The sequence below is a fragment of the Thunnus maccoyii genome, chromosome 15 (genome assembly GCF_910596095.1).
Source record: "Thunnus maccoyii chromosome 15, fThuMac1.1, whole genome shotgun sequence".
NCBI classification, from domain to species: domain Eukaryota; kingdom Metazoa; phylum Chordata; class Actinopteri; order Scombriformes; family Scombridae; genus Thunnus; species Thunnus maccoyii.
The window spans coordinates 14,535,567-14,562,166 of record NC_056547.1 but is presented as its reverse complement, the minus strand read 5'-3'; the positions used below and the strand labels follow the sequence as shown (position 1 = coordinate 14,562,166).

Sequence of the window (26,600 nt, the reverse complement as noted above, 5' to 3'; positions counted from 1 at the left end):
TATTTAATAATGGAAGAGATGTTATAGCCAAATCCATATCTTGACATAGATCTGTTGCAATATGACATTATACCAACTACCCTCAATCCATGCCCTCTTTGGAGTGTTGAGAGTGTCGTCTTTGCCTGGGATCGAGTGCAAACCTTTCTTGAAGGTTACGTTATGTTAAACAATGTTGCCATGGATTGAGAATCATATGACTGTTCTGGAATATTAAACAGACAGTGACAATATTAGATGATTCTATAATGTACCTGCCAGGGTAAGACATACGATAGCTCTACACTCTTCAGTAGGCTGTATAACTACTGTATATGAAGATTATAGACTGTGAACATTGTTTTAACGATTAACTATATATTATGGAAATGGGTTGCACAATGTCCAGTTTTAGGCTTTGAAGACCTCAGTCTCCTCAGGCGTTGCATGTTTGAAACATATAAATAGACACGTTGTGAATAAGATAGTAGATTCGTGTTGTATTGCATTTCTCCCAGAGGAACACTTAGGCTTCATAAATAATTCAAACACACACTAACTCTCAGACGTTCACAAATGCGTGCTACCCGCCAACAGACATGCACAGATACATATGCACGTATGCATACATATACATATACATGCAGGGTGTATATAAAACTACTTGAAATGGACCTTTACTAGAAGAGGATGGAGTGATCGTTGGAGTGAACATTTGCTGGTGAAGAAAAGAAAAGAGAGCGATGGAGACAGACAGAGAGAAGGACCGTGCAGAAGAAGATGTAAAGTAGAAAAGAAAACAGGCAGATGACTTAATTCATATTCGCTCATTCAGCAGCGCTGTGTGTGTAACCACATTGAATTACGGCAGAGTTCATGGTCAGAAACTGAGAAGGTGAAGAGTGGGAGGAAAAACAAAAAAGTGATAGAAAATGAGAAAACAAAGTGCTTCAGGCAGCAGTGAAAAGAAAGTTTCCAGCACTTTGTTCTCTCTCCTTCCATTGAACATTCAAGAGAGACTGAATGAGACAAAACCACAAGGAACGAGGAGTTCAGAATACTCAGATACCATTTGAGTATCAGCCAGATACACACATGCTCAGAGGCCTGCACAGACAGACAGACAGACCCACAAATTCACACACTTCATCCTTTGGTTTTCCATTTTATGTCCAATGACCCATTTTTTTCATGTTATTGTTGCATTTGAGTTGTGTTCACTATAATAATTTTTGCTTAATTAAACCATTATTCCTAAATTCAAACCCTAACCAAAAGCTAGCTTCTGAGCAAAATAAGCACTGACAAAATGTCTTCAGTTTAGAGGATTTCTTTCAGCTCCTTTCTAGCCTTGAAAGACATTTTACTTTCAATCCCTATGAGCTTCCACATCTTCCCTCATATACACATCACAACGCTCTCTCTTTTTCAATGCGATATAATCTGAAATTCTTATCTTTAAACCGTTCCATCCATCGATCTTTCGTGCAATTCTATCTCTCTCCTCGACTGTCTCTGTCTGCATCACAATTGTGTCTATCCGCATCTCTCTACTTCTGTGTTCAGTGTTGCTCTTTACCTGTATTCATATTTCTCCATCTCTCTTCTCATGTCTCCATTGTTCTCACTAGTCCTTTCAATCACTGCCTTGATCCATCTCTATCCAATATTCATCCATCTTCCTCCTCATGCCTCTCTTTCCACATCTTTCTCTCCCTCGCTCCATGCTTCTGTTGTGTCTTCTAATTGGTTTTCTTTCCTTCCAGCAAGTCAGTTCTTCATTAAATCATCTGTCATCATCTCTGTTTTGTCTGTCATCTGTCTTTCCCTCAGCTAACATCTCTCTCTGGCTCTCTCTCCCTGGCTCTCTCACACACATCTTTATCAGTAGTCATCAGAATTTTATGACAGCTGGATGATAAATACAACATCTCAAATTGTAACTTAATGCATCTGTATGGATGGGACTGTATAATGGCTGCTGTTAACAGTAATGAGTGATGGGGATAGATGGGAACATTGTAACTATCAAACTTCATCTATGGAGAAATTCATGAGAGGCAGTTCTCAAATGTCTTCGGTACAACAGACTCCTTCCGTCTTTATGTGCACCTTTCAATGTCAATATCGACATCACTGCAGAGATTGTTTACAAGTTGTTAAAAACATGTCACATATTTTGAATATTCAAATTCCAGAGTGGGCATCATAAAAAAAAAAGTACCATTTTATGTGTTTGAATGTTATTTTCTCTTTCTCACAAGTCAGGTTAAATAAAATGTATTCATGAAATAAACTGAGGTTTATAATATTGCTTTAAAAAGCAACAAAAAATACAGATAAAAGCATAGACATAAAGGTTATCACAGATACAGTATGTCTTTGTTTTGCTGTCGTTCTTATTCTGTTACTTTCCATTGTCACCAATGAAAAACTAATTGGATGAGAGTCTTAAAGTCGTCATAGATGCTGCACTTTTCTCCCTTCTCTCTCTGCTACTTGTCTTTCCTTTCGATCTCTCCTTATCTCTTCTGATCACTCTTTGTCCCTTCTTCCTGTTTCTCCTCTTCCTGTCCTTTATATACCTTGCAGTATATTGTTCTTGCAAGATAAAGTTTGTTCAATCACAGATTCTCACAAACAGAACCAGTTGAACGATTCTTATCATCCATTTCTTCCAAAATGTAGTCATTCAACATTTTTCACTTCATACAGATCCAGTTACATGTCCTTGTATATAAATACTGCACCTTGACTATTTTGATTCTCAGTGTGGATGACATGGTAATTGCTATAATAATTACCACAGGCCGCAGGTTTACAAACTCATCATCATACCTTTAGAAACTATACATATCAAATATTTTAGTATAATGACATTTTTAAGAAAATACATCAAGCAAAGTAAAGTTTAACATTGCTTCTCATTAATCATTGGCATGGGTAGATAATAAAACTAGATAATTTAGATAGAAAATATATACATTATACTTGGGGTATCATCTTTTATACCAATCTTGATTGTGGAATGGAAGCAGAAGCAGATAGACTAAATGATCAGTTTTCATGACAGTAACAGTCTCACTGCAGTTGGTTATTCATGCACAGTTTGACATTATTGAAGGCAAGACGAGACGTCCATTTAGACACCTTTGTCCTGCTGATCTCTTGTGGCATAACTGGTTGTATTGATCTGCATTTTCATGCCTAAGTATTGATTATGGAAAGCAAAAAGGGTCAACTATACACACTGAGAAGGAATGAAGTGGTTTGTACATGTGATCAACTTTACATGTGAGGACTTTTTCTTATTGATACTGATCAGTATCTCACTGTCTATATATTGATTATTCAGGTCTAAATGTCAGCTAGATATAGACTAGCATACTGATCTGACTTTATGGCGGTTGATCTGTGTCAGGACATATCGCAGTCGCCATTTCAAGTCTGTACAGTCTATAGATGGCCTGTCAGAAACTATTTGAAATCAGCCATTTAAAGTTTTGTCTCATAAGCATTTTTGAGAGACTGTCATCATGAGAGACATGTGGCATTTTGCTATCAAATTCTTTGTGACAGTACTTTATTACTGTGACTATACTTGGTGACAGTAATCTAATAATCCTCTCTTTAGAAAGACACATCACTTTTCATAGTGTGTCATCTATATTTCATTTGACCATTGTATGTCTCTCTTCTTCTACATGCCCTCTCTAATACAACAGTTATCTTATTTATCTTTGTTTGTCACACACAAAGAAAGTTAAAGGCACCCTGTGGATTTTTCTTGTAAATCAACACAGTTATGTTTATGTTTAGCGTTTCTCACCAAAATGTACTGCACGGATCCCTGAGGCTTAATGATATGTTGAATGTATTTCCTTCCTCATAAAACTTTTGCAAAACAGTTGCTGTTTTTTCCTAATTTCATGCTATTCTACCATCAGTCAGTTGAATGGTGTGTAAGTGAGGATGGTGTCACATAGCTTGCATGCATTAGTTTGCATTAGTTCAGGCAGAATACTTGGTCATGCTCCTGATGCATCACCTGTTTGGTTACGAGCTCGGTCGTAACATCTAATCACATTCAAGTGAACTATATTGACTAGCATAGTTAGCGTAGTTTGCTTTTTCAACACATTATGATTCTGAATCTATCAACCGATCTTTAAGTAGGTAGATAATTAGAAAAATGTAATTGTGTGTGCCCTGACAGGCCACACAGGAAAGGGAAGGATAGACGGGGAAAGAAGGGCAGGAGAGGAGAAGCGAATATGGAGAAGAGAGACAAGAGTGGAATGTATTTCGTCAGGGCTGTGATGCGTTAAACTCTCAGTACGCAGCTATTTGTTTAAGATGTCAGGGATGACATTTAACACTCACTGACACCCAGGGTCTCTCTCTCACTCTGTCCCCCTTCCAGCTTGCCCCCCCCACCCCACACACATACACACACACACACGGATGAAAGCACATTGAAATAGGCAGAGGCACATACACAAAACCAGGGACGGACACAGGTGAGCACACACACGCACACTGTCAAACATGCACATAAGCAGACACTCTCTCAGACACACCTACTATCCGAGAATAAAAGAGAGGGAGAAGGGGAGAGTGAAAGAATGAGAGGTAATACTTATAAATCACAACTTTAGGAGTTTGTCGTTACGGTTGATAATTTAGAAACTCTGTTTAATGACCAAATGAGAAAACAGCTCATCCATCTAAGTGCTGCTCTGGAGTCAGACGGCAAGAGAGGCGGAGAGAGTCTTACTTTTCCATTCTGCTCCTTTTTTTGTTTACCCTCAATTTCCTATATTTTTATTCCTCTCTTTTTCTCATTCAATTGATTTGTCATTTAGTTTAACATTTCTAACCTCCTTCTTCTCCTCTCCTTTCATCTAGTACCATATTTTACAGTAATTTTTACTTTCTTTCTGTTGGGGCAGGGTGGTTTAGTGAATGGGGCCGCCGCTCTATGACCAAACGATCTGTACTGCTGAAGTGTCCCTGAACAAGACACTAAATCTCTACCACTTCTGGGGGTGTTTTTTTTAACATAATAGTTTAATGATCCTGTCCTCTGAAACCAGTATAACACTAACATGATTGTCCTAGTTGGTGCAATACATATTCTGCAGTAGCCAAGGCATATTTACCCTGATATTAGTTAAATGAGGTCATAGCAGGGGTCAAATTGTATCAATCTTGGGAAGAGAATAATCACAGTATAATGAGATTCAAAATTTATCACACTACATCTTTTACCAGCAAACTAAATATAATTCAGTAAGTCAGGGTCAAAGGCTACTTTAAGAATAATAATCATGATAGCAATCTATCTATCAGTCAGTGGCTTCTCACTTTGTCTCCTTCTGGTGATCTAACATTATATCACTCTTCTGCCCTAATTGGTCTAAATGTCAGGCTGTTAGTTGACTGGCAGACAGCATCTGTTCTTTGATTTGTGGACAGATGGTGGGAGGAGCTGAAGGTCAGCGTGGTTACTAGTTGTGTGTGGGTGTGTGTGCATGCCCTAAACGCTATGACTTCGTCTAAAATGTAATGCTGGCAAGCATTACATTACAACCAATATGTTTCTAACAAGATTTAGAAGAGGGATAGAAAAATATGATAGCAATATATGAGGGAAAGCAAGAGTAATGGGAATGCCACATAAAAAGTGACTGAATTTGAAGTTACTAAATCACTTTTGCGAAGGCAGCTACACAGATGAGTCATACGGAGTTGAATGTGGGTATTTGTCTGCTTTAAATGTGGTGTGACGGTCATCACTTTCATGAAAATGTGGCAGCAGATCTCTGAAGACATAAAACAGTTGATACCTGAATACCTGAGGGGGAGCAGTCTCCAGTCATGACAAGCCTCCCGCATCAACAAACAGTGGTCACAAGTTGAAGCTCGCAGACAAGCGATACACACAATCTAAACAGGATAAATGTAAACCCCACAAACCCTGCAGCTTTAAAAATTTTATCATCAGTTTCCCAAAGCTGGTATTTATGATAGGTCTGAAACGACACCGTAACACTTTCTGGATGTGAGGAGGATAATATCTGTACATGTGAGAGCGTGTGTCATATATCACAATTTCTTTCTGCATCCAGATGGGTTTACATTTGGCAAAATGAAAGATGCCTTTAGCCCACATGTTAGCTGCATGGTCGAATGGCGGCCAATGAATATGAGGCCGTTTTACAAGACCAGATGGTGCGAACACTGATCTCCTGATGCATAATTTTACATACACACTACTAAATCAACTGAAAAATTATTTCCTGAACAACAAGATTTAGTCAGACATCTTCCCTGGAAGTTCTGAAGGTGGATTTGTTTCATTTGTGCTTCAAAGAGCTGCACCCTGCGCTTGAAAAATCCCATTACACACAGTGCTGGACCAAAGGTAAAGCATCTTGGCCCTTCTTCTTCTGGAGGGAAAAGAAATAAAATTCTATGGAGCAAATGGACAGACTAATTGAAACTAATTAAAACAGACCATTATACATAACACGCATTTCATGGATGGAAAAGAAGCCTGGGTCACTTCTGGAAATTTGAGCAAGTAACTTTTTTAATCTCTTATGTGTATGTCTCCAAAAAAGGGCACAAGTGAGATTCAAGACTGTAGAGCATGTAATTTAACTCTAATATAGTTTGTATGTTTCATGTAATTTCTTAAAATTCTGATCCGTAAAATCAGATTGTATGAGTTACAATCACATTTCTCACCCCGCCTCTTTCTTTGCATTACTTATGTGCACATTGTGACTGGACCACATTCAAAAACGGACTTGGATTATGATCACATTGCAACCAATTCCATTACTAGTTTCAGAGATCTGATGGATCTGTCTGCAATATCTGATTTTTATGCATCTAGAACTGTCACTTAATGCATCCTGGCAGGACGGGATGGTGAAAGTGACATTGAGACTACAAGTGAAGACCACACACACACACAGTGCAGCTGCTCAGAAAGCCCGATTAGCATCCTGTGACTTACTGAAATAAATACATTTAATTTTTTTTTTTTTAAAAAAAACAAACAAATGCTGGATCAGTGATGTGCACATGTTAAAAAGTCACACTCCTGTCTGTTCAGTCATTCATGGCAGGTAAACCGAGGTGTGAAAGGTATGGAAGGGAGTGATGGGGGAGAAAGAGAGGTAGCTATATATATTCAGCTTTACAGCATATGAGGGGCAAGAGGTTGATGGATGGATGGGTGGATGTAGATAAGAGAGCAGAAGGGATGGATGGATGCAGCCTGAAGACAGAGGAGAGGAGAGGAGAGGATGATGTAGATGGCCCATAATCCTTAGAGGCTGACAGCACACTGGGTCTTCTGTGATTGAAGTTGGTGTGTGTGTGTGTGTGTGTTTGTGTGTGTGTGTTTGTGAGAGACAGCGAATCTGCTAGTGATAGTGATCTGCCTATCAAAGTGATGCAGAAAAGAGATGGAGTTATGGGACAGAAGGAAGGGAAGAGGGGGAAGAAACGGCAAGTGGAAAAGAGGGGAGAGAAAGAGATGAGGCCAGAAAAGCCATTAAACATAAAATCAATCAGCAGAGAGAAAGAGAGAGAGAGAGAGAGAGAGAGAGAGAGAGAGAGAGAGAGAGACGGAGAGTGAGAGACGGAGAGTGAGAGACGGAGAGTGAAATGCAGAGAGAGTAAGATCTTAAAGAAAGACACAGCGAGACAGAGAAGGATAAAGAAGGAATCCTCAGATGACTGCGATATTGATGACAGCACAGTGGGGAAGAGGGGATGAACGGATGGGAGAGGAGGCTAAGAACGAGTGATCAAAGCACCCCAGGCCATGAGAGAGAAGGAGCGAGGGAGGGTGAGATGGGAACAGTTAGGAGGGGGAATGATGAGGAAGGAGAGTGGGAGGGCGAGAGGCAAGGATGTATGAGGAAGAGAGAAGGAAGCATAAAGGGGAGAACAGAGGGAGGGAGGTGAGGATAAGGAGGAAAAAAGATAGGAGGAGTGTAGAGGAGGAGATTTTCTGTTCTACTATAAAAAAAAAAGATCTTGATGCAGAAAAGGGAAGAGGAGGGGTGTAGCGAGGAGAGACCAGTAGGAAAGAATAGAGAGGTGGTGATACAGCAACAACTGGAGAGAGCGGGGGACGGAAAGGCAAAGAAAAGGGCAATACTAGCTCACTGATGTGAGGAGAAATGAAAACAACATGGCCAGCACTCTTTCCCTCTCTCTTCCTCGCACAAACACACACACACACACACACACACACACACACACAAACTAACACATATAGCGCCCTCCTCCACACACACTTTCCCTCCTCCTGTGGGTCAGCGTGCTGGAGCATGAGCATGAGCTCAGCCTCCCCAGGTTGCCAAAACCGTGCCGTCTAAAATAAAAGCAGAGAACAGAACACAGCAGATCAGTGCAGCCGGATAGCAAAGCCCTCACTTACCAATAGATTTACTCAAATTGGCCCCCGTGATGAAATCATAGTAGAAAGACTGATCTGAAAAAGAAGATCATCCCCTTATGCTCATTTATCTTCTTGATTTGTTTTTCTTTCACATGTAATATCTCAAAACATGGGTTATGCATCTCATAATGCAAGTGCTTTTCAAAAACCCTGCTTTAAAAAAGACACTAAGGAGCCCAAAAGGGTGTCATGTCTTCCATTTAGCAAAGATTACGATGAAAAGAAATTAAGCCTCTACATTTCAAGGAGTAGCACACATGAACCCCTAATACAAATCAAATGTCAAGTATGATATTTGTAACCAAGAAGACTATGTAGTGTTGTAACTTTAAGAACACACCACTGTGAGCTTCAAGTCCATCAAAATGAATGCTAATGTTCGAGATTATTAGCTACAGGTAAATATGTAGAAAAGACCTGGAAATGGCAAATGGGATGGGTGCATGGACAGGTGTATGGATGGATAAAAAAATAGGATTGGAAGAAGAAATATAAAAAGCTGAAATTATGGCATGTTTCACAACGCCATTATACAATAGCCTGGACATGTTTTTGTTTACTAAATATGGCATGGATGTGTCAGTTTTAAAAGGCAACCACAGTTATTTATTTATTTTCACTATCAATCATTGTGTAATAATTTTAAAGTAAGTATTGTGTGTCACATTTTCAAGCAGGCTCCATTATGGATCAGATGTAGCTGCAGTGACCTCAGTGCTCCTTTGTTGTCAGACACAGATTAATTTAAATGCTTATTGGATTTAAAGATTTCTGCTATAAGCTGATCAGACTTGTATGTAATGAAATCCCATTCTTCAACTCTGTTCAGATGTTGAAGGATTACAAATTGAGATAATTTGTTCTATACAGTTAAAAGGCAAGCTGTTTAAATTATTAAAGAAAACTAATATTAAAAAACATAAAACTGCTATCTGCTTCTGAAAGATAACATCTTTTTGTTCTGCATGTGGTATATTCATTTCATATTAAACTGCAGCTGCAACGGAAAGGGAACTAATGGGACCAGAAAATTGTAGAAGTACAGTCAGTAATATTTAACACTGTCACACCCATCATGATTGATGGAGCAGGAGTAAGCTGTATCCAAAATTAACAGATGCAACATGGAAAGCTGACTGGTTCCATGTCATGTCTGATGCACAAACATTTAACAGAAGGTAATCAGTGTTGGCTATAGGTTTCTGGACTTCTCACCCTCCCCCTGTGAACTCGCAACAAATGTCCCTTTTTATTAGAGCAGCTGCTCCTGAAGCGGTCTCTGCACAGCCCTGCCATTACGAGATGACACACAACAGACTTAGTGAGGATCCTAATTGCATCATGTGTCAACTAAAATTATCACATTGAGTCCTTACATGGCTTTCAAATTTCCTCCAGATATACATCAGAATTCAAGCCTGCTTTTTATAAACATCGCTGCTGACGGACCTTAATGCTACAATATCATAATGTCAAATCCACCAAAGGTCTGCTGCACATAAGAGCGCTGCTCACTTGTTTATTAATCCTTTTTTATTTTACAAGTTCATTTCCTCTTCTTGAATAAGAACCACACATCAGTGCACCTTGAGGCTTTTCTAGCTGTCTGTCAACTGTCACAGGCACATCAATAAGCTGGAGGGCTGTAAGAGGTGTGAGCGTGTGTGTATGTCAGTGTATGTGTGTGTGTGTGCGCGTGCATGCGGGTGCGTGTCCACCAGTCCTTGCGGACGTCCTGTTGTCATGATAAACCTGTGACAGCTGTCATCCTGCAAGCAGTACCGTCTCCCACTGTGCAGACACACACACACACACACACACACACAAACATACATGCAGACTACTGTATCATTGCTCTCCTGCAAATGTGACGGAGGTCTCAGCAGGTCTTGGTTCTGGATGTTGGTTGATTTACACAAATCTCCTTGACTGTCTAGCTTTGGAATGAATGTCTATCTGGAAAACTGAATGATCTGTCAGTGCCTGCCTGTCTGTCTTACTGTCTGCCTGTCTGTCTGTCTGTCTTACTGTCTGTCTGTCTTTCTGTCTGACTAACTCAGTAGCTTACATGAATCTGTTTGTGTGAATGAATTGTTAATGAATAAATAATGCTTTTCCCTACTTCATTTTCAATACATCAGCACCTGTAGTTTGGAATAATGCACGTCTTATTTTTCATCTCAGCAAATGTTGAACGTCTGCTTATGTCAATGCATTTTGACACAAGCAACATTCCTAATGAGACAAAAAAACCCAAAAACGTGCATTGTTCCTAACTTCACACTCTATTGATCTATTGAAAAAAGCTCAGTCTATCTTGAAATTCCTTTCAAACCACTTCTTTTATTTCATCCTGTTTCTCGTTTCGTATTTGACACAGTTTGTACCAACCGTTTGCCTATTTTAATCTGGTTCTCTATTTTTTGTTTACTCTAGTTCTGTTTGTCTTTGTTTGTTCATATCTATTTATGTTCCCCTGTTAGGCTCTGTGTATTTCCTGTCTCTACTCAGTGCACTCGGTTCTGTCCGATTTCTAATATCTTTTGCTAATGTCTCTATTCATTTCTATTGGTTATCGTCTTTTGCTTGATGTGATTCTCGGACCACAGTTATTCTCTTTACCCTTCCTGTGGGTGGAGTCTGGCTTGGTCCCTACTATCTCTGTCATCTGTACATGCATCCCCCAAGGCAGCACCACCTGGATGTGCATGTATATCTGACAGTGCCTGCCGACACTCTTATAAAGGATGTGTCTTTTTCAGCTTATCAGTGAGTGCAGTTTAGGAGAACACACATAGTGTATCTCTGTCTCTCAATAAATACTGATAATATCAACATGTGGTATGTTGTAGAGTAATATAAATCACATGTCATCTCAAATTGCACTCACTGGTGTGAAGGAAAATACGTGTCTGCTGTAAGAGTGTGTTACATACAGTATTGCCTCTTTTATGTATAACTATAAATTATACAGGTATAATTTATAACATGTTTACAGTTGGACTTGTACGCTCTCAGCAAAAAATGTTCAACATTGTATCTTTAATCACTGGGGCAGTGGATACGTTGCTGTGCTCAGTTTGCTTTGCAAATTAAAAACATCCACCTATTCAAACAGTATTTTGAAAAAAGTAAATTGAGCACAGTCTTCTTAAAAAACCACACAACCAATGTCCCAGTGACACAAGGGCCAATGTAGTATGTTTTTTCTCTGTGAGTGTATCTGTATAAATTATATGTGTATAATTTATGCCGTGTGCACAGCGCAATCCATGTGTCTTTATCTGTTATACAGTAATCAGTACTACTATCAATTACAATACTATTAATCAGATGTGATCAACAATTAAGAAAAAAAGACAAATTATCATCACATCTGGTCTATATGTTTTCAAACTAATTGGATTAATTGATAGACTGACACTAAACCAGCCAATTGGGACACAGTCAAATCTAAAGTTCCTTGGTGGTGATTGGAGGAGACGAGAGCGGAGCTCTGTGATTTGAAAAAAGCAAAACTTAAGTTTCTTATTGGAGGAGAGGACAGCAGCTCTGAGTGTGACAGGAACTGCAGCCTAACCCCTAAACCCCACTCCCGATTCTAACTAAAAGAAAACATCATTCAGCGAAATCAACTTACTTAATGGCAGAGAACTGATTATCATAACCATTTATGTGCTATTTTTACTACTTCATATCTGAAGAGTGATGTAAGAGCTCCATATTTTCACAATATGGTTAGCTAGTATGACTTGACAGTTTACATTATGTGTCATCAGAAAGTCACCCATTGCTAACATTCAAGCCACAAAATAACATTAAGAGTTGAGAGCAAGGAATGTACCTGTATATATACTAAAATTAAGGTGACTTAAAAAATCACCTCATATAGGGAGAGAGAGGTGGGGAGCCAGGCTGGCTAACCTGCATTCAAAGTGGATTAGAAATAATGGTAGTACTATTGAAAATTAGATCTTAATTGCTAATTTGGTAAATAAACTGAACTGATATATTCGCTAATTGATCCGCCCCATTTTATATAGCTGTGGAAATTTAACCAAAAGCAAAAAATTTAATTAAAAAAAAAGTCCGCCCCTCGGTCCCTCCTCCTCTCCCTAACCCGGGTTTTCTATTTGTCACTCTGATTTGATTGACAGCTGAGGACACATGTGGGGGCACTGTGAGGGGCGGCAGTGGGGTGGTGACCAGTCCCGGTTACCCCGGCAACTATGGTAACCAGGCCGACTGTACTTGGATCCTATTGGCCGAACCTGGAGACACCATCTCTGTCATCTTTACAGACTTCCAGACAGAGGAGAAGTATGACTACCTAGAAGTGGAGGGATCTGAACCACCAACCATTTGGTGAGTTACCCTATTTATTCATTCAGTCATGTTTGTCAGTCCTGGGTATTGTGCTGTTGAGCAACGTGAAATTATGGATGTGGCAGAACTGTCCGTGTATCTGTGTCAGATTTTGTATTTTAAGTTTCACAACCATCTCTGAATTGCAATCGAGGGATAAGTCACGGTTCAGTGTTAAATTGCAGAAGGGGACAGGACAGTTCTCCAGTTGTAAGAGGCATACATTTAGTCGGACGATGAAAATGAAAAATACGTATTTATGATACAATAAAATTTCAGGGGTGGGTGGCAGGGTTCAGATCGGATGGCCTGATAATTAAGCATGTATTTTGTGAACATCAATTATTCTATGGCACAAAGGTAAGTAGGCTTAAGTTGAAATATCTAAACATCATGTTGATGTGTTTAACATTAGAGCATTTTAAAACCCATTGTATGTAGCAGGACAGGCAGGCTGTATGTGGTAAGTGGTATAACAGACAGAGGCCACCTGTACTTGGGCTGAAGTTTTGTGACATACAGTGCTGTTTGAAAGTTTGTGAACCCTTTAGAATTTGCTCTATTTCTGCATAAATATGACCTAAAACATGATCAGATTTCCACCCAAGTCCTTCAACTAGATAAAGAGACATCAGTTAAACAAATCAGACATAAACCTTACCCTTGTTCATATATTTATTGAGGAAATGATCCAATGCTACATATTTTTGCGTGGCAAAAGTATGTGAACCCCTAAGATTATCAATTCATTTGAAGGGGAAATTAGAGTTGGGTGTTTCAATCAATGGGTTGACAATCAAGTGTGAGTCTGGGAGGCCCTGCCTTATTTAAAGAAGAGAAATCTGGGTCTTCACTGTAGAACTCTGAGCTTCACAACACAACAGATTTCTGAGGATCTTAGAGTTGTTGATGCTCACCAAGCTGGAAAGGGTTACAAGACCATTTCTAAAGAGTTTAGGCTCCACCAGTCGGCTGTCAGGCAGATCATATACAAATTGAAGACATCCAACACCATTGTTGCCCTTCTCAGGAGTTGTCAAACAACAAAAATCACACCAAGAGCAGGCATGTAATAGTCCAGGAGGCCACAACAGACCCCAGGGTAACGTCTAGGAAACTAAAGGTCTCTCTTGCAGTGGCTACAGTTGATGTTAATGAGTCCATCATCAGGAGAACATTGAACATCAACGGTGTTCATGGCAGAGATCCAAGGAGAAACCCACTACTCTCCAAACAGAACATTGCTGCTGTCTATGGTTCGCTCAAGACCACATGGATAAGCCAGAAGGTAATTGGAACAATGTTCTGTGGATGGATTAGACCAAAATCGAACTTTTTGGCTTTATTGAGAAGCATTCTGTTTGGCGATGAGCAAACACTGCATTCCAGCATAAGAACTTTATCCTATCTGTGAAACACGGTGGTGGTAGTATCATGGTTTGGGCTGCTTTGCTGCCTCTGAACCAGGACAGCTTGCAATCATTGATAGAGCTATGAATTCGGAGTTGTACCAGCAAATTCTACAGGAAAATGTCAAGGTATCTGTCTGTGAACTGAAGCTCAATAGAAAGTGGGTCATGCAGTAAGACAAAGACACTAAACGACAAATCGTTCTACCAAAGAATGGTTAAAGCAGAAGAAAGATAATGTTTTGGAATGGCTGAGTCAAAGTCCTGACCTTAATCCTAAAGAAATGCTGTTGAAGGACCTGAAGCATGTAGTTCATGCAAAGAAGCCCACAACATCCCTGAGTTGAGACTGTTCTGTAAGGACGAATGGGCTAAAATTCCTCCAAGCTGATGTGCAACGCTGATAAACAGTTACTGGAAACGTTTGGTTGAAGTTATTGCTGCAAAAGGGGGTCACACCAGTTACTGAAAGCAAGGGTTCACATACTTTTGCCTCCCACAAATGTTTAAGATTGGATAATTTTCCTCAATAAATAAATGAAAAAGATGAAAAAAATGGGGTTTTTTTTGTCTCATTTGTTTAATTGGGTTCACTTTGTCTAGTTTTAGGACTTGTGTAAATATCTGATCATGTTTTAGGTCATATCTACGCAGAAATACAGATAATTCTAAAGGGTTCACAAACTTTCAAGTACCACTGTATACTGTACAGATGTCACTTGTTTCATTGCCGTGGTAGAAAGTCTGAGTGTGCAGCGAAAACTTAAAGAAACACATCTAAAATGGGAAAGAACTGTTGTGCGAGTGACAAAATAGATTCAACAAGAAATGGGAGCTATCTACAGACTTTACAGACTGCTGAAAGCTGAAGAAAAGAGAAGCAAATGGCCCACTGCATTTCAAAGAAACAACTGGTATCCAGTCACTGTGGATTTGTGGTTATTTGTGTCAGTTATGTTGGATTTTTGGGTAAAATCATACCTTAAGTTATATACTGCGGAAGTGTATTGACATTATAACTTACCTTATTGTTATAATGTTTCACATTATAATGTGATAACTTTGTTATAACATGAAACCCACACACACACACACCACAGGTCTTGTACTCATAGCTCTCCGTGGAAAGTCATCAAGCAGTAACAACTTTAAAAGGAACAGGCCTGTTGTGAAAAAACTTGTCAGATAATAAAAAGCTGTGTATTTCTATAGTTATAAACATTAAAGTTATGTACACCTCCAGCTCTTAAGCACAGAAAGGTAAACTGCTTCAATGTAGCCTATTTGGTAAACATTACTGTAACAGGTTAAACTTTGGAATGTCCAACAGTACCCTCAAAAAAAAAAAAAAAACAGCCAGATAAATGCTGCGCTATTGATTACATATTTGACTGATTGATTGATTGATGCCAATTCACTGCAAAAGACTAAGTGCCAGTTCACAACCAAAGTAACGTTATCTAACGTTAGTCTATCTCCAAGACCAACTTATCTAGTTATAACATGAATCGTTTCACATTATAAGAAGTAACAGAATATCTTGTTATAACAATAAACTTTTCATGTTATAATGTGATACTGATCCTTTTTCTGGCCTGGCAGCAATATACTGCCATAATATATTGTATTGACTATTCATCAATTAAATATTTAGCATCTTTCATTTATATTCTGTGTAACTGTAAAGTTTTTGTCAGCATTTATTAAAAAACAAAAAACATCCATGATGATGGGACTCCACAAAGCAAGTTTAGTCAGTTGGCCAGATACCCAAAAACCAGCCCAATAACAGAACTCAAAATATCCCTCTGCCAAACCATACACACTGCTTTTACAGTCCAACAGCTTTGCTATCATTGCCAAATGTATTGTAATATCTACAAATTAACACCATAAATGTTTAGTATGCCAGTGAGTGTTTTTAGTGTACAGCACATCGTGTGTGTGTGTGTGTGTGTGTGTGTGTGTGTGTGTGTACGTGCTGATCTGGAGTCACTTTGGTAGGATTTAGTTATAAATAAATTATTTCATTTAAAATATGGATTTTTATAGATATTATTCATGTAATGTGCATGCACAATAGGCCTACTCAACCAACGGACAAAAATGAAATTCTGTGGCAGCACTTCAAAAGTAGCCCAATTCCACAGGAAAACTGCAGACCTGGCAACCCTGCTGAAGTCAGTCAGTTGCTTCCAAGTAGGTCTATCTGCAGACTAGCACTATCTACTGAAGCTAGAAGTTGAACTTTTTTGGCTTCATGCACCACTGAGCAAGAACAACAACAAAGCAGACAAACAACATGAGTGACATCTGAACGATGGTGGTTCTAATCTATATATTTTTTCAAAAGGATTTTGTCAACATTTCTACCTGGCATTTCTGGAAAGATTCTGCAGTCACATAGCTGCTGAGTTTATGGAACAATTTAACCACACTTGGAGTAAAGTAATAAAAAAGTTAGAACAGGTAATAAAAATAAGTTAGAACTCAAGCAAGAACAGGTAATAAAAAGAAAACATTAATACAGAAATAAAGTATAGTTTTTTATCTCTTGTTCTGGATGTATTGCACTTTTTTCCACACAAAAAATGAAATATGATGTGTGTGTGTCTGTGTGTGTGTGTGTGTGTGTGTGTGTGTGTGTGTGTGTGCGTGCATGTACGCACACGTTCATGTACATTCTTTCCTGCCTGGGCCTTGTATTTTATAAAAGAATTAACTGATCTGTGCTACTTAGCCTTTTAGCAGTGTTCTGTGCTTTTCTATTATTTTCTCGTGTTTTCAGATGGTTCACTCATAACAATATTTTATTGCTCTGACTGCTTATTGATCGTTGGTAAATTAGGGTATTGATCAGCCATTGCTGTTGCTGTAACCAATTTGAATCTAATCATGGTCAGGGATATTAGAGTGTGTGCGTGTATAATTGATTTGGAAGTAATAATGTCCTGGCAACTGCTTTTAGGAACATATTAGTATTTCTATACAGGTGCACACCATCAGTCATGTGTACTCATGTGTGTATATGTGTTTGTGAGTGTGTACTTGCAGTCATGTTTCAAAAAGCACAGGGTACCTGCATATGCAGGAGAATATTGGTTCAAAACAACTTAGCACTGATCATACTGTGATGGTCACATTTTATCACATGCAGTTATTCACATGACTGTTCTCTTACAAACTGCATGAAACTAACATGCCACAGTTAACTAAAGGTTAAGTAATGTTTTCATTTTAATTTTGTCAATTAAGTAAATGTTATGTTTTTGTCAGAAATGCCATATTTAATAAAAACAAAACGTGTTCTCATTCCACAGTTGACTTTAACATGATCTAGTTGTACAGTACAGACTGAACAATCTTACAATTATCAAATACAGACTGATTAAATTGATAAAGCAAAGGTACAGCTATTTATTTTTGAATCTCAGTTCACTTTTTTTGACCTTCAATATCTGCATGAATTTGAAATCTCTTTTTTGAGAGAATTCTGGCCAAAATGGCAATACATTTGTTTGTGCAAGCGAACATACATGCAAAAAGTCGATTACTAACAATTACCAATAATATATTTTTCCTGAAGATAATTTACTTTCCCAATTGACTTGTCCATGAAGTTGATTTTTATTGCAGCGTTAAACTTTTGACTAATTTACCCAGTTAGTCAAGATGTTATTTATGGGTGTCATTAATTTGCCATGAGAGAAATAAACAATATTACATTTTTAAAGGAAGCATAAACACATTTGATTGGAGTAATTAGTGTCAAGATTTAGGTTTCATTTTGAACTGTGGGAGAAAATAGAACCTCACTGCTGTGAAAAATCATCTTCTTAGGAGTATTTACAACCAATATTTATTGCTTGAAGTTAGATTGTTGGCCTTTGGGGAATAATGTGAGGGTGACTGGTCCTGTGTGATTTAGTCTGACCGGTGTCTTGGCTGTAGTTAGATGTGTTATATTGCTCTGTAGTTATTTACTCACTGAATTAACCCTGGAGTCACTGTCTAGGTTTCTCATGCTGATGATGGGTCTTTTCCAGCAGCCACGATAATAATGTGGTTTTAGATTTATACTGAGTAAAGAGCAGTGACATTCAGACATACAGATTGTAGCAAAACTTTTACCACTTACCCCTGAATATGCTAAACTGACTCTATTCAAACCTGCAGTGCTGAACTTTTGCATATAAATGAACGTCTGTTACATTGAAGCCCTTGCCAAGTGAGTTCACACAATGCTGATTTAGCCTATCACTGCCAGGTAGATCTCTCTGTATTTCACAGTATACTGAGTTTTTAATTCGGGTGTCAGTAGTGACATTCCCGCACTGGCCATTTGAATGCGCACCAGAGACTTCTGCTGGCCAAGCGGCTAACTTCCGGTTAGCACTCTGCTAACGGGGGATAAAATAAATTAGTTGTGCGGCTCTTCTAGACTTTCCAAATGTTAACGGACTGAATGGATCAAATTCTGATAGTGAAATGAGTCATATCCACCGTTTTATGGCGGAACCTATGATGTAAGCATGTGTTTTTATTATTACTCTCACTGCCAGAAGGGGGAGACAAAAGTCCCGCACTCCAGCTTTAAGGTCAGAGTTTTCTCACAGTTTTCTTTGAGGAGTGGATACACAGTACGGTATAATTAATATATAAGTAAATAAATGTATACTTTTCCCTATTGATAGTGATGCACAAACATAGCATTTTAGTGGAAAATTAATCACATTTGGTTAAAAATGATAGGTATACACATTAAGAAATTGTATTATCCATTTTAGTAAGACCTCCATGTTCAGAAAAGGTGTGTTTTTCTCAGTGAGGCACACACAGTTATTGTAAATTTCAGTGTGCACAAAACATCTAATTTAAATATGTGACTTTAATGGCTTCCCACCTGGGAAGAAAACAAAGTAGTATTGTGGCTAAGAATGTCTTTTTCATCAGTGATGCCAGAAAAAGTCATGAAACTGCTTGTTTAAGATGATGCAAGGCTCAGAGGGGCATCGCAGAAAGAACAGCTCTTAAAGCCTTGCAATGGATGTGCTACATTGCAAAAGGCAATGCACTTGGCATAACATCACCAAAACTGAACCCCTAAAGGATTGGATAAATGTTCTTTTGAGACATCCTCTTAACAGGGTCTGATTTTGGTATAAACAGCTTATTCCCATGGATGCTTCCATTCTGTAAATAGTTTGGAGTTGTAATTGTCTGGAGAATGTTTTTTGACATGAACTAGACCACACTAGACCATGTAGTACCAATTTAGCATTGTTTAACTGCCAGAATGCATTGAAGCATTGTTGCCATCCAGGTGCATCCCCTCAAGGCCACAGTATGCCTTTTTTTCAATACTTCCAGCAGAATAATGCATTGGAGAGAATACATCGTCTCCAGATGGCTCTAGGGAAATGACGTGTGTGTTTGTTTACTCCAGTGGCCCACACAGCCAGTACAACACTTCTGGAATTAGGTTAAATTTTGTATATTTTCATAATAAATGTACTGCAGCAGCCTGTTTTCTTCAATCTGCGTACAAATTACACTACTTTACACTTTCAAATTGTGTGCAGTTCATGCGCCAAAGTCCAATTTTGTGTGCAGATGATACGTCAATCCTTCCCAGGGAAGTGACATCATATAATATGACTTTCTTTCCTTTTATAAGGTGATTTTTGGCTCATTAGGAGGAGGCGGGTTAGGTGGATGGCTAGATAATCAGCTGGCAAAAAGCTGCAAAACAGCAGAAGGGCACTGTACGAGACCACCAACCAGACATTTTTACTGTCACGTGTGGGCATTTAAAAAAAAGATTTTAAAAATCATGCTTGGCATTTTTGACATTTTTACTGCATTTTAGTGTTTTAACCCAAACCGTAATATTTCCCTAACCCTAACCAGATGGTATTTGTGCCTAAACCTAACCAACAGCGTTTTTCTGCCTAAATCCAAACAACAGCATTTTTCTGCCTAAACCCAACCAATGGCGTTTTGTGCCTAAACCTAACCAACGGCGTTTTTGTGCCTAACCAACAGCATTAAATGACATGCAAAAAGGTTAAAAATGTGGCGTATCACCTGCATGCAAAATATGACTTTGGTGTATGCACTGCATGCAATTTGAAAGCGTAAAATCAGGGTATTTGTACGCATATTTGTGAGAATAGTTTGGCTGAGGTTTGTGTCTCTGCTGTGTATGTTGGAAAGTTATTAGAGAATTTAGGACATTTATCATATAAAAATAGAAAATAGTTGCTGATTATAACTACTTAAATGTAAAGATTTACTGGTTTTCTCAATTTAATATCCTTGTAAATTAATTTTTTGAGTGATGTTCTGACAAAATAGCAGCTTTAATTTAACATCACTTTGGGCTCAGTAACTCATCATGGACATTACTGGGGGTGTAACCCTTTGTACATTTGCCAAATCAATCAGTAAGTCCTCATCCTTAACGCCTTTCTCTTGTAAAAGGATCTAGGACTGCCTTTCGTCAAGCAGGGATAAGTTTCACATTTTATGGCTCTAAAAGGGGCTGAAACTGCTCGGAGGTTAAGATGGTTTTCTAGTTAGGTTTGATGCAAAGAGTCGAGATCAACCACTGGAACTCTCATACGTGTCTTTCTGTATGCATCTTTGACTGTGTAAAGTGTCTGTGCTTGTTTGCATGTAAGCGTATGCATTCATAAATGAGTGTGCATGTTTGTAGCAGTTACAAGTACTGCGTGACAAATCTACATCCACGTATGTACAGTAGAATTAGTTGTCCTCTTTGTCCCCATGAAAAACTCCCGATGCCTGATGTTGACAAATTGTCACTCTGTAAACAATACTGTTTCCATCATCCTTCTCTGTAAACAACCTTTATTTATCTGTCTTATCAGAATGATGATGATTATGGAGGGAAGAGACACATTGAAATGACATTGTTAAGCAGGTAGCATACTAAATACTTTAAATGATAACTTTACAAGATATATCAGAAGTTTCAACGACAGAGGGTAACAGGTAAGGATCAACGGGACATTTTTTTTGAGGTGGTCTAGACGACAGACTTGCATCAATGTGAATGTCATTACCGCCAGTAGCATTCAGCTGCCAGAGAATCAGACCTAGCCGTTTCTGTTTGAATAGTCAGGAATCTGTTGTCGTCAGTCTCATTTTGCTTTGTAACTTTTGTGTTCCCAAGGCCTATTTGACGTAATACTCGCACAATGAAAATCCTGGTTAGGTGCTGTATACAAAACAAAAGACAATAAACAACACCTTTCCAGCATGTTCAGCCATTATTTGATCCAGTGCCAAACTTTTCTTTGGTTTCATAGCTATTTGATGGGACTGTTAACTGTATTATCACTCATATTCATCTCCTGCCATAAAATGCATGCATCCGAAGCAGACCCTCCCCCGTTGTTTTCTGTACCACTCAGACCTGAAAATGTCTCCAGACTGACAGACTGAGACTGACTTCCATGGCAGTCTCAATCCTCTGTGAATCCTGAAAAAACTCTTCCATCATTATTCTTACATTTGAAAACTGTTACGCACACTTTATTATCAATATTGGTCTTGATATTTGATTCTTTTTCATGATATTCATTTTTTAATGTTACATGTAACAACCAAAGGACAATCCCAAAATGGAGGTGACGGTGGACAAATAAATATTCAGAAGATTACATGCCAACTTCAGGATGCATTGGAGGATGACTTGGCTAATGAGAATGTCCCTGAGAAGTTCTCCAAGACTCATAACATTATCTCCAAACAGCATTATGTGAAAGAGTGCAAATGAGAGAATCTTTATTTACTGTGCGCATAATAAACACCCAGTCAACTGGAAATCAAAGGATGCATGCTTTCATGAAAGGTTTCAATACAAGAATATTCCTCACAAAGACAAAGACATCAATTAACCTCTTTGGTACGGTCAAGCCCTGGTATTTACTCAAACGTGACCTAACTTGAACTCACAAAATGCCCTGTTCACTCTTTCACCAGACAAAGTTTTTCCAATATTTCTCATAAAAACTGATTTGAAGGCTCTTCTTCACTTCAAATGAATCTAATCATGGTCAGGGCCATGGTCAGTTTTTCTGAAAACTAAGTCACGCTGCTGATTCCTTAGCAATTCACTCACAACACTGAGTGCAATACTAATTTCCATTGGCAATCTGCATTGGCAGAATGAGCTAATGGCTAAAATGCTAATTTCCAATGGCAATTAGCAGAGACAGCTAATGGCTGATTTGCTAATATGTGAGTGTGGGAGAATTTGTTATGTGTTTATCAGTTGCTGCGGGGCTGACAACAGTAGTCTCACACACAATGACGCACACAGATGTAGCCTACATCCATGTTCACACACGGCGACACACAGTGTGGTTTGTTATACAGACACATTCACAAACATGCACACTCACAGAGACTCACTTGCTCGCACTCTCTCACACATACACTTGTGTCTAATCGGTATGCAGAGAGGTGTGCTCGCGCCTATGAGAGAAGTATATCGCTGTGAGCTAAGTGCCTGTAATCCTAGCCTAACACTACACACACTAATACACGTGCACACACACACACAAACGCACACAAGTTTTATATGTTGTTGTTAGTTGCCCTTGAAACCAAGTAGAGCATCTTCAATAGAATGATCTCTCCCCCTCTGTTTGTCTGTCTTTCTCTCATTGTCTCTCGCTCTCTGCCCTCATCTAGCTATCTAGCTGTTTAGCTATCTGGCTCTAGCTGTCTATGCTGTCTGTCTGTCTCTGTCTATTTTCCTCTCTTCCATTCTCTCTCTATCTTATGTCTTATATCTCTCTACATGAGTCCAGGAAATAGCTTGCTGTTTAATGCTCTTTTAGGTGCACCTACTTGACAGCCTGTCACCAAATTCATGGTATTGCTAGAATGGGCTATTCAAAGTCTGTCATTTGCCATTCTCCTGCTTGTCTAGGATTTGTTTTTAGGGGCACTAAGAATTAATTTTGTCAGGTTTGAACTGAAGTCAAAACCTTGTCGCCAAGCGCCTGGAGTCATATAACTATAGGTAAGTTGGTCTGACAGAAAGTTAATTCAGCCACTGTGGGACACAGATATTCACATATGTACATTGTACAATATGTACAAATCTGAAGATTCATCTCTGCTATTCACTTACAGTACATGAAAGCAGCTAAGGCAGTGGCAGCTCACCATGTACATATTTATTACTGACAGTTGTGGATGATATAAGTCAGTTCAGTATACTGAGTGTCTCAGTCGCTAACACTGTGAGCCAAGGGCATGTAACAGCATCTGTTTTAGTGATAGTTTGGCAAGATTTAACCAATCCTCCCACACTCAACCCTTCTTCTTCACTTTAACAGTATAGTGAAGCCTATGATCAGTGCCAACACATCATCATCACATTTGATACAGCAACACATGAATCAAAACATCCACTTACTACAACTGCAATGCAATAGAGAAATGTGAAGAATTTCCTCGAGTCCCGGGCAAATCTGAGTATCTCACTGGTGTATGATGTACTTGGCACACACTAGACCTAATGTCCTCAAACATTATCTTTTGTAATTGATTGTTTAATTTCACTAAAATGAAGGTTACTATTCCTTTAATTGTAGATTTCGATAACCCTGTGATCACTGCATATTTTGATAACTATAACCAGTCAGGTCACTAAATCTTGACAGATATATCAGAAATCTGTCGAGATTTCTGTCTGGAGTAGAGATTTCTGTCTTGAGTCCCCATTGTTCGAGTCCAAGTCCACGTCCAAGTCACTGAAGAGGAGTTTGAGTTGAGTCAGAGTCAAGTTCCCATTACCTGAGTCCGAGTCCGAGTCATCAAGGTCGAGTCAAAGTTGAGTTCTAGGATGGGCTCCGGTGCTCCACTCTGGCATGGTCAAAGAGCTGACATACAAATAAAAAGTCTACAACAAAAATTACAGCTGTCACCATTTCATATTAATATTAATGATGCACCGATTGAAATTTTCATGGCCGATTCTGATTTCCAATTTTTCAAAAGTCTGACATACCAATTCCGATTTTTGCAGATTCTGATTTCCTTTTTTTTATAATTAAATAAGATTTTTTTTGGATTTTTGTACTTAAAGGTATTCAAGTAGTAAGTACAAATTGCGAGCTTTGTGTCTTCTTCACTCGCACTAAAGAACTTCCACACCAACAACGTGTTGTGTGTGTGTGTGTGTGGCTGTACTGTCCGTGTGCTGTGTGCACGATGTGCATGTTATGTGTGTGTGTGGCTACACTGTCTGTGACGCAGCTGCTGCTGTGTGCGTGACGTTAACCATAGCGCAGCTATGTGCGGAAAATCTGAGACAGATCTGCCAGTCACCGATGGCCAATCAGCTAAAAACCAGCTGTTTTAGATCAGTGGACGACCAATTGGTGCATCTCTGATTAATAGCTTATGCCAAAGTAGAAGGGCCTACACTGTAACAAATTTCCCCATAAAATTACTGTAAACTACTGAAAGCTTTAGTTGCCAGTATTTTACCGTTTTTTTACAGTGTCACTACCGTAATTTACTTTAACAGTTCATCTCTGTAAAAATTATTAAAGTATTCTGCTGTAGAATGTTAGGTTTATATTTTGATACTAGTAGGCCTACAGTAATATACAGTATTTGTACAGTGTTGCTATTGTAATCTACATGCACAGTTTATTATTGTTAATGTTACAACAACTGAAAAGTTTTCTTCTTACTGATATAATAAAAACAACTATAAATTGCAGACATATACTGTGAATAACAATGTGTCTTCAATCTTAATGGTCCAGTAATGAGATCAGATGAGTTTTACATTTAAAAACACATAACCCTTAACATCTATTACAAAAGAGGAGACAAGTGATAGCTTTATGCAACCGAACATTTATTCATAGGCTTTCAGATATATCGAGTATATTCAAGTATGCATGTTTGAAAAAATAATTCTCAAGTTTCATGCCCTTTCAAAGGGGGTCAATGTAAATCTGTTAATTATAATATCCTGAGCTGCCAGCAAAACTTAGTCTTTAATCTAAACAGTAACTACATGTGGCTTCTGTCCCTCCATTACTGTGGCGTTGAAAATGAAAATAAGTCTATTTTCAGTCAAATCCGTCAAATCTTACTTACTGTTAATGTCTATTCTTGGTTTTGGCTCCATAAAGCATCAAAATTTACAGTATTGTACCTTTCTGTATTTAGAAAAAACAGTATTGTTATAATTTGGCTGTCTTTTTACAACAATTTATTGCAGTGTATTACAAAAACAACTAACAAAACAAAACAAAACAAAAAACCCTTTTACCTCTTTATTAATTAACAAGTCCGAGTCCTGGACTCCAACTTCTGAGTCCTGAAGAGTCAGACTCGAGTACTACAACAATGACTATAACATTAGAACATAAACGTATGCATCATGAGAAAAACAAGCAGTTTTAATTCCTTAAAAAAGCAATTGTTAGTAATTGTAAAGGGTTTTGATTAATTACACACAAACACACACAGGTATGATCACTTAATAGGGTCACATCAAAAAAGGAAGACTGTGGTTAAACAAATGTATTTAAAGTCCCCCTCCACTCAAAATGTGTCTCAATTATTGTTACTTCACTTGGATGGTTTGACCTTCAATGTGCAGAATGATATATACGCAGAGTTTTTTTTCTAGAAGGCTGTTTTCACATTAATCTGCTGAAGGAGTAAAGTTTCTCTGTGTTCACCTTCATCCTGAGTTTAAGACATGTGCTTACGAACATGATTTGTGACATTACAACCAGTTTTGAACCAGCCGTGGTCCAATAAGAAACTTACACAAGTGTGATGTGGAAACTTTAAACCTCACATACACTGACTGAGAATGGACTATTCAGTAATGTAGGAAACATATTATATATATATAAGGCTAAAGTTCCCACGAATTACACTGGATAATTTGGTGGGAGCTAAGAAACGTGTAAACAATACATTCAAGTATGTATAATATATTTTTCAGAGTATTACCAAAAAACAAAAGTTGAAGTGATCTCTGTTGTATTTATAAATTATAAAATATACTATACTATATATACTATACTATGAAATATTACATTTGTTTTGGTTTAACCCTTTAGCATTTAAAGGCCATACACACTTATGATTCACCCACACAGGTGTCACTTATTTTGCCTAATTAGACTCCTTCCCAGCACTATGTGAGCATATGAACACTGTGCTTGATTGACATCTCTCCAACCCTCCTACTGTATTACCTGTGGTTTCACTGCATCTGTTTGGGTGGGTGAATTTACACCTTTATGTGGAGAGAAACAGATAATAACTGTACAGTTAGAATGAGT

General features: G+C 38.4%; 1 protein-coding gene across 1 annotated transcript in view; it reads left to right on the top strand.

Moving 5' to 3' along the window:
- Positions 1-26,600, top strand: part of csmd3b (CUB and Sushi multiple domains 3b) — a 386,683-nt gene that overhangs the window by 179,626 nt on the left and 180,457 nt on the right. The window contains exon 6 of the mRNA XM_042434723.1: positions 12,622-12,829. Coding sequence (XP_042290657.1) covers positions 12,622-12,829 — 208 coding nt within the window. The remainder of the gene's footprint in view (positions 1-12,621; positions 12,830-26,600) is intronic.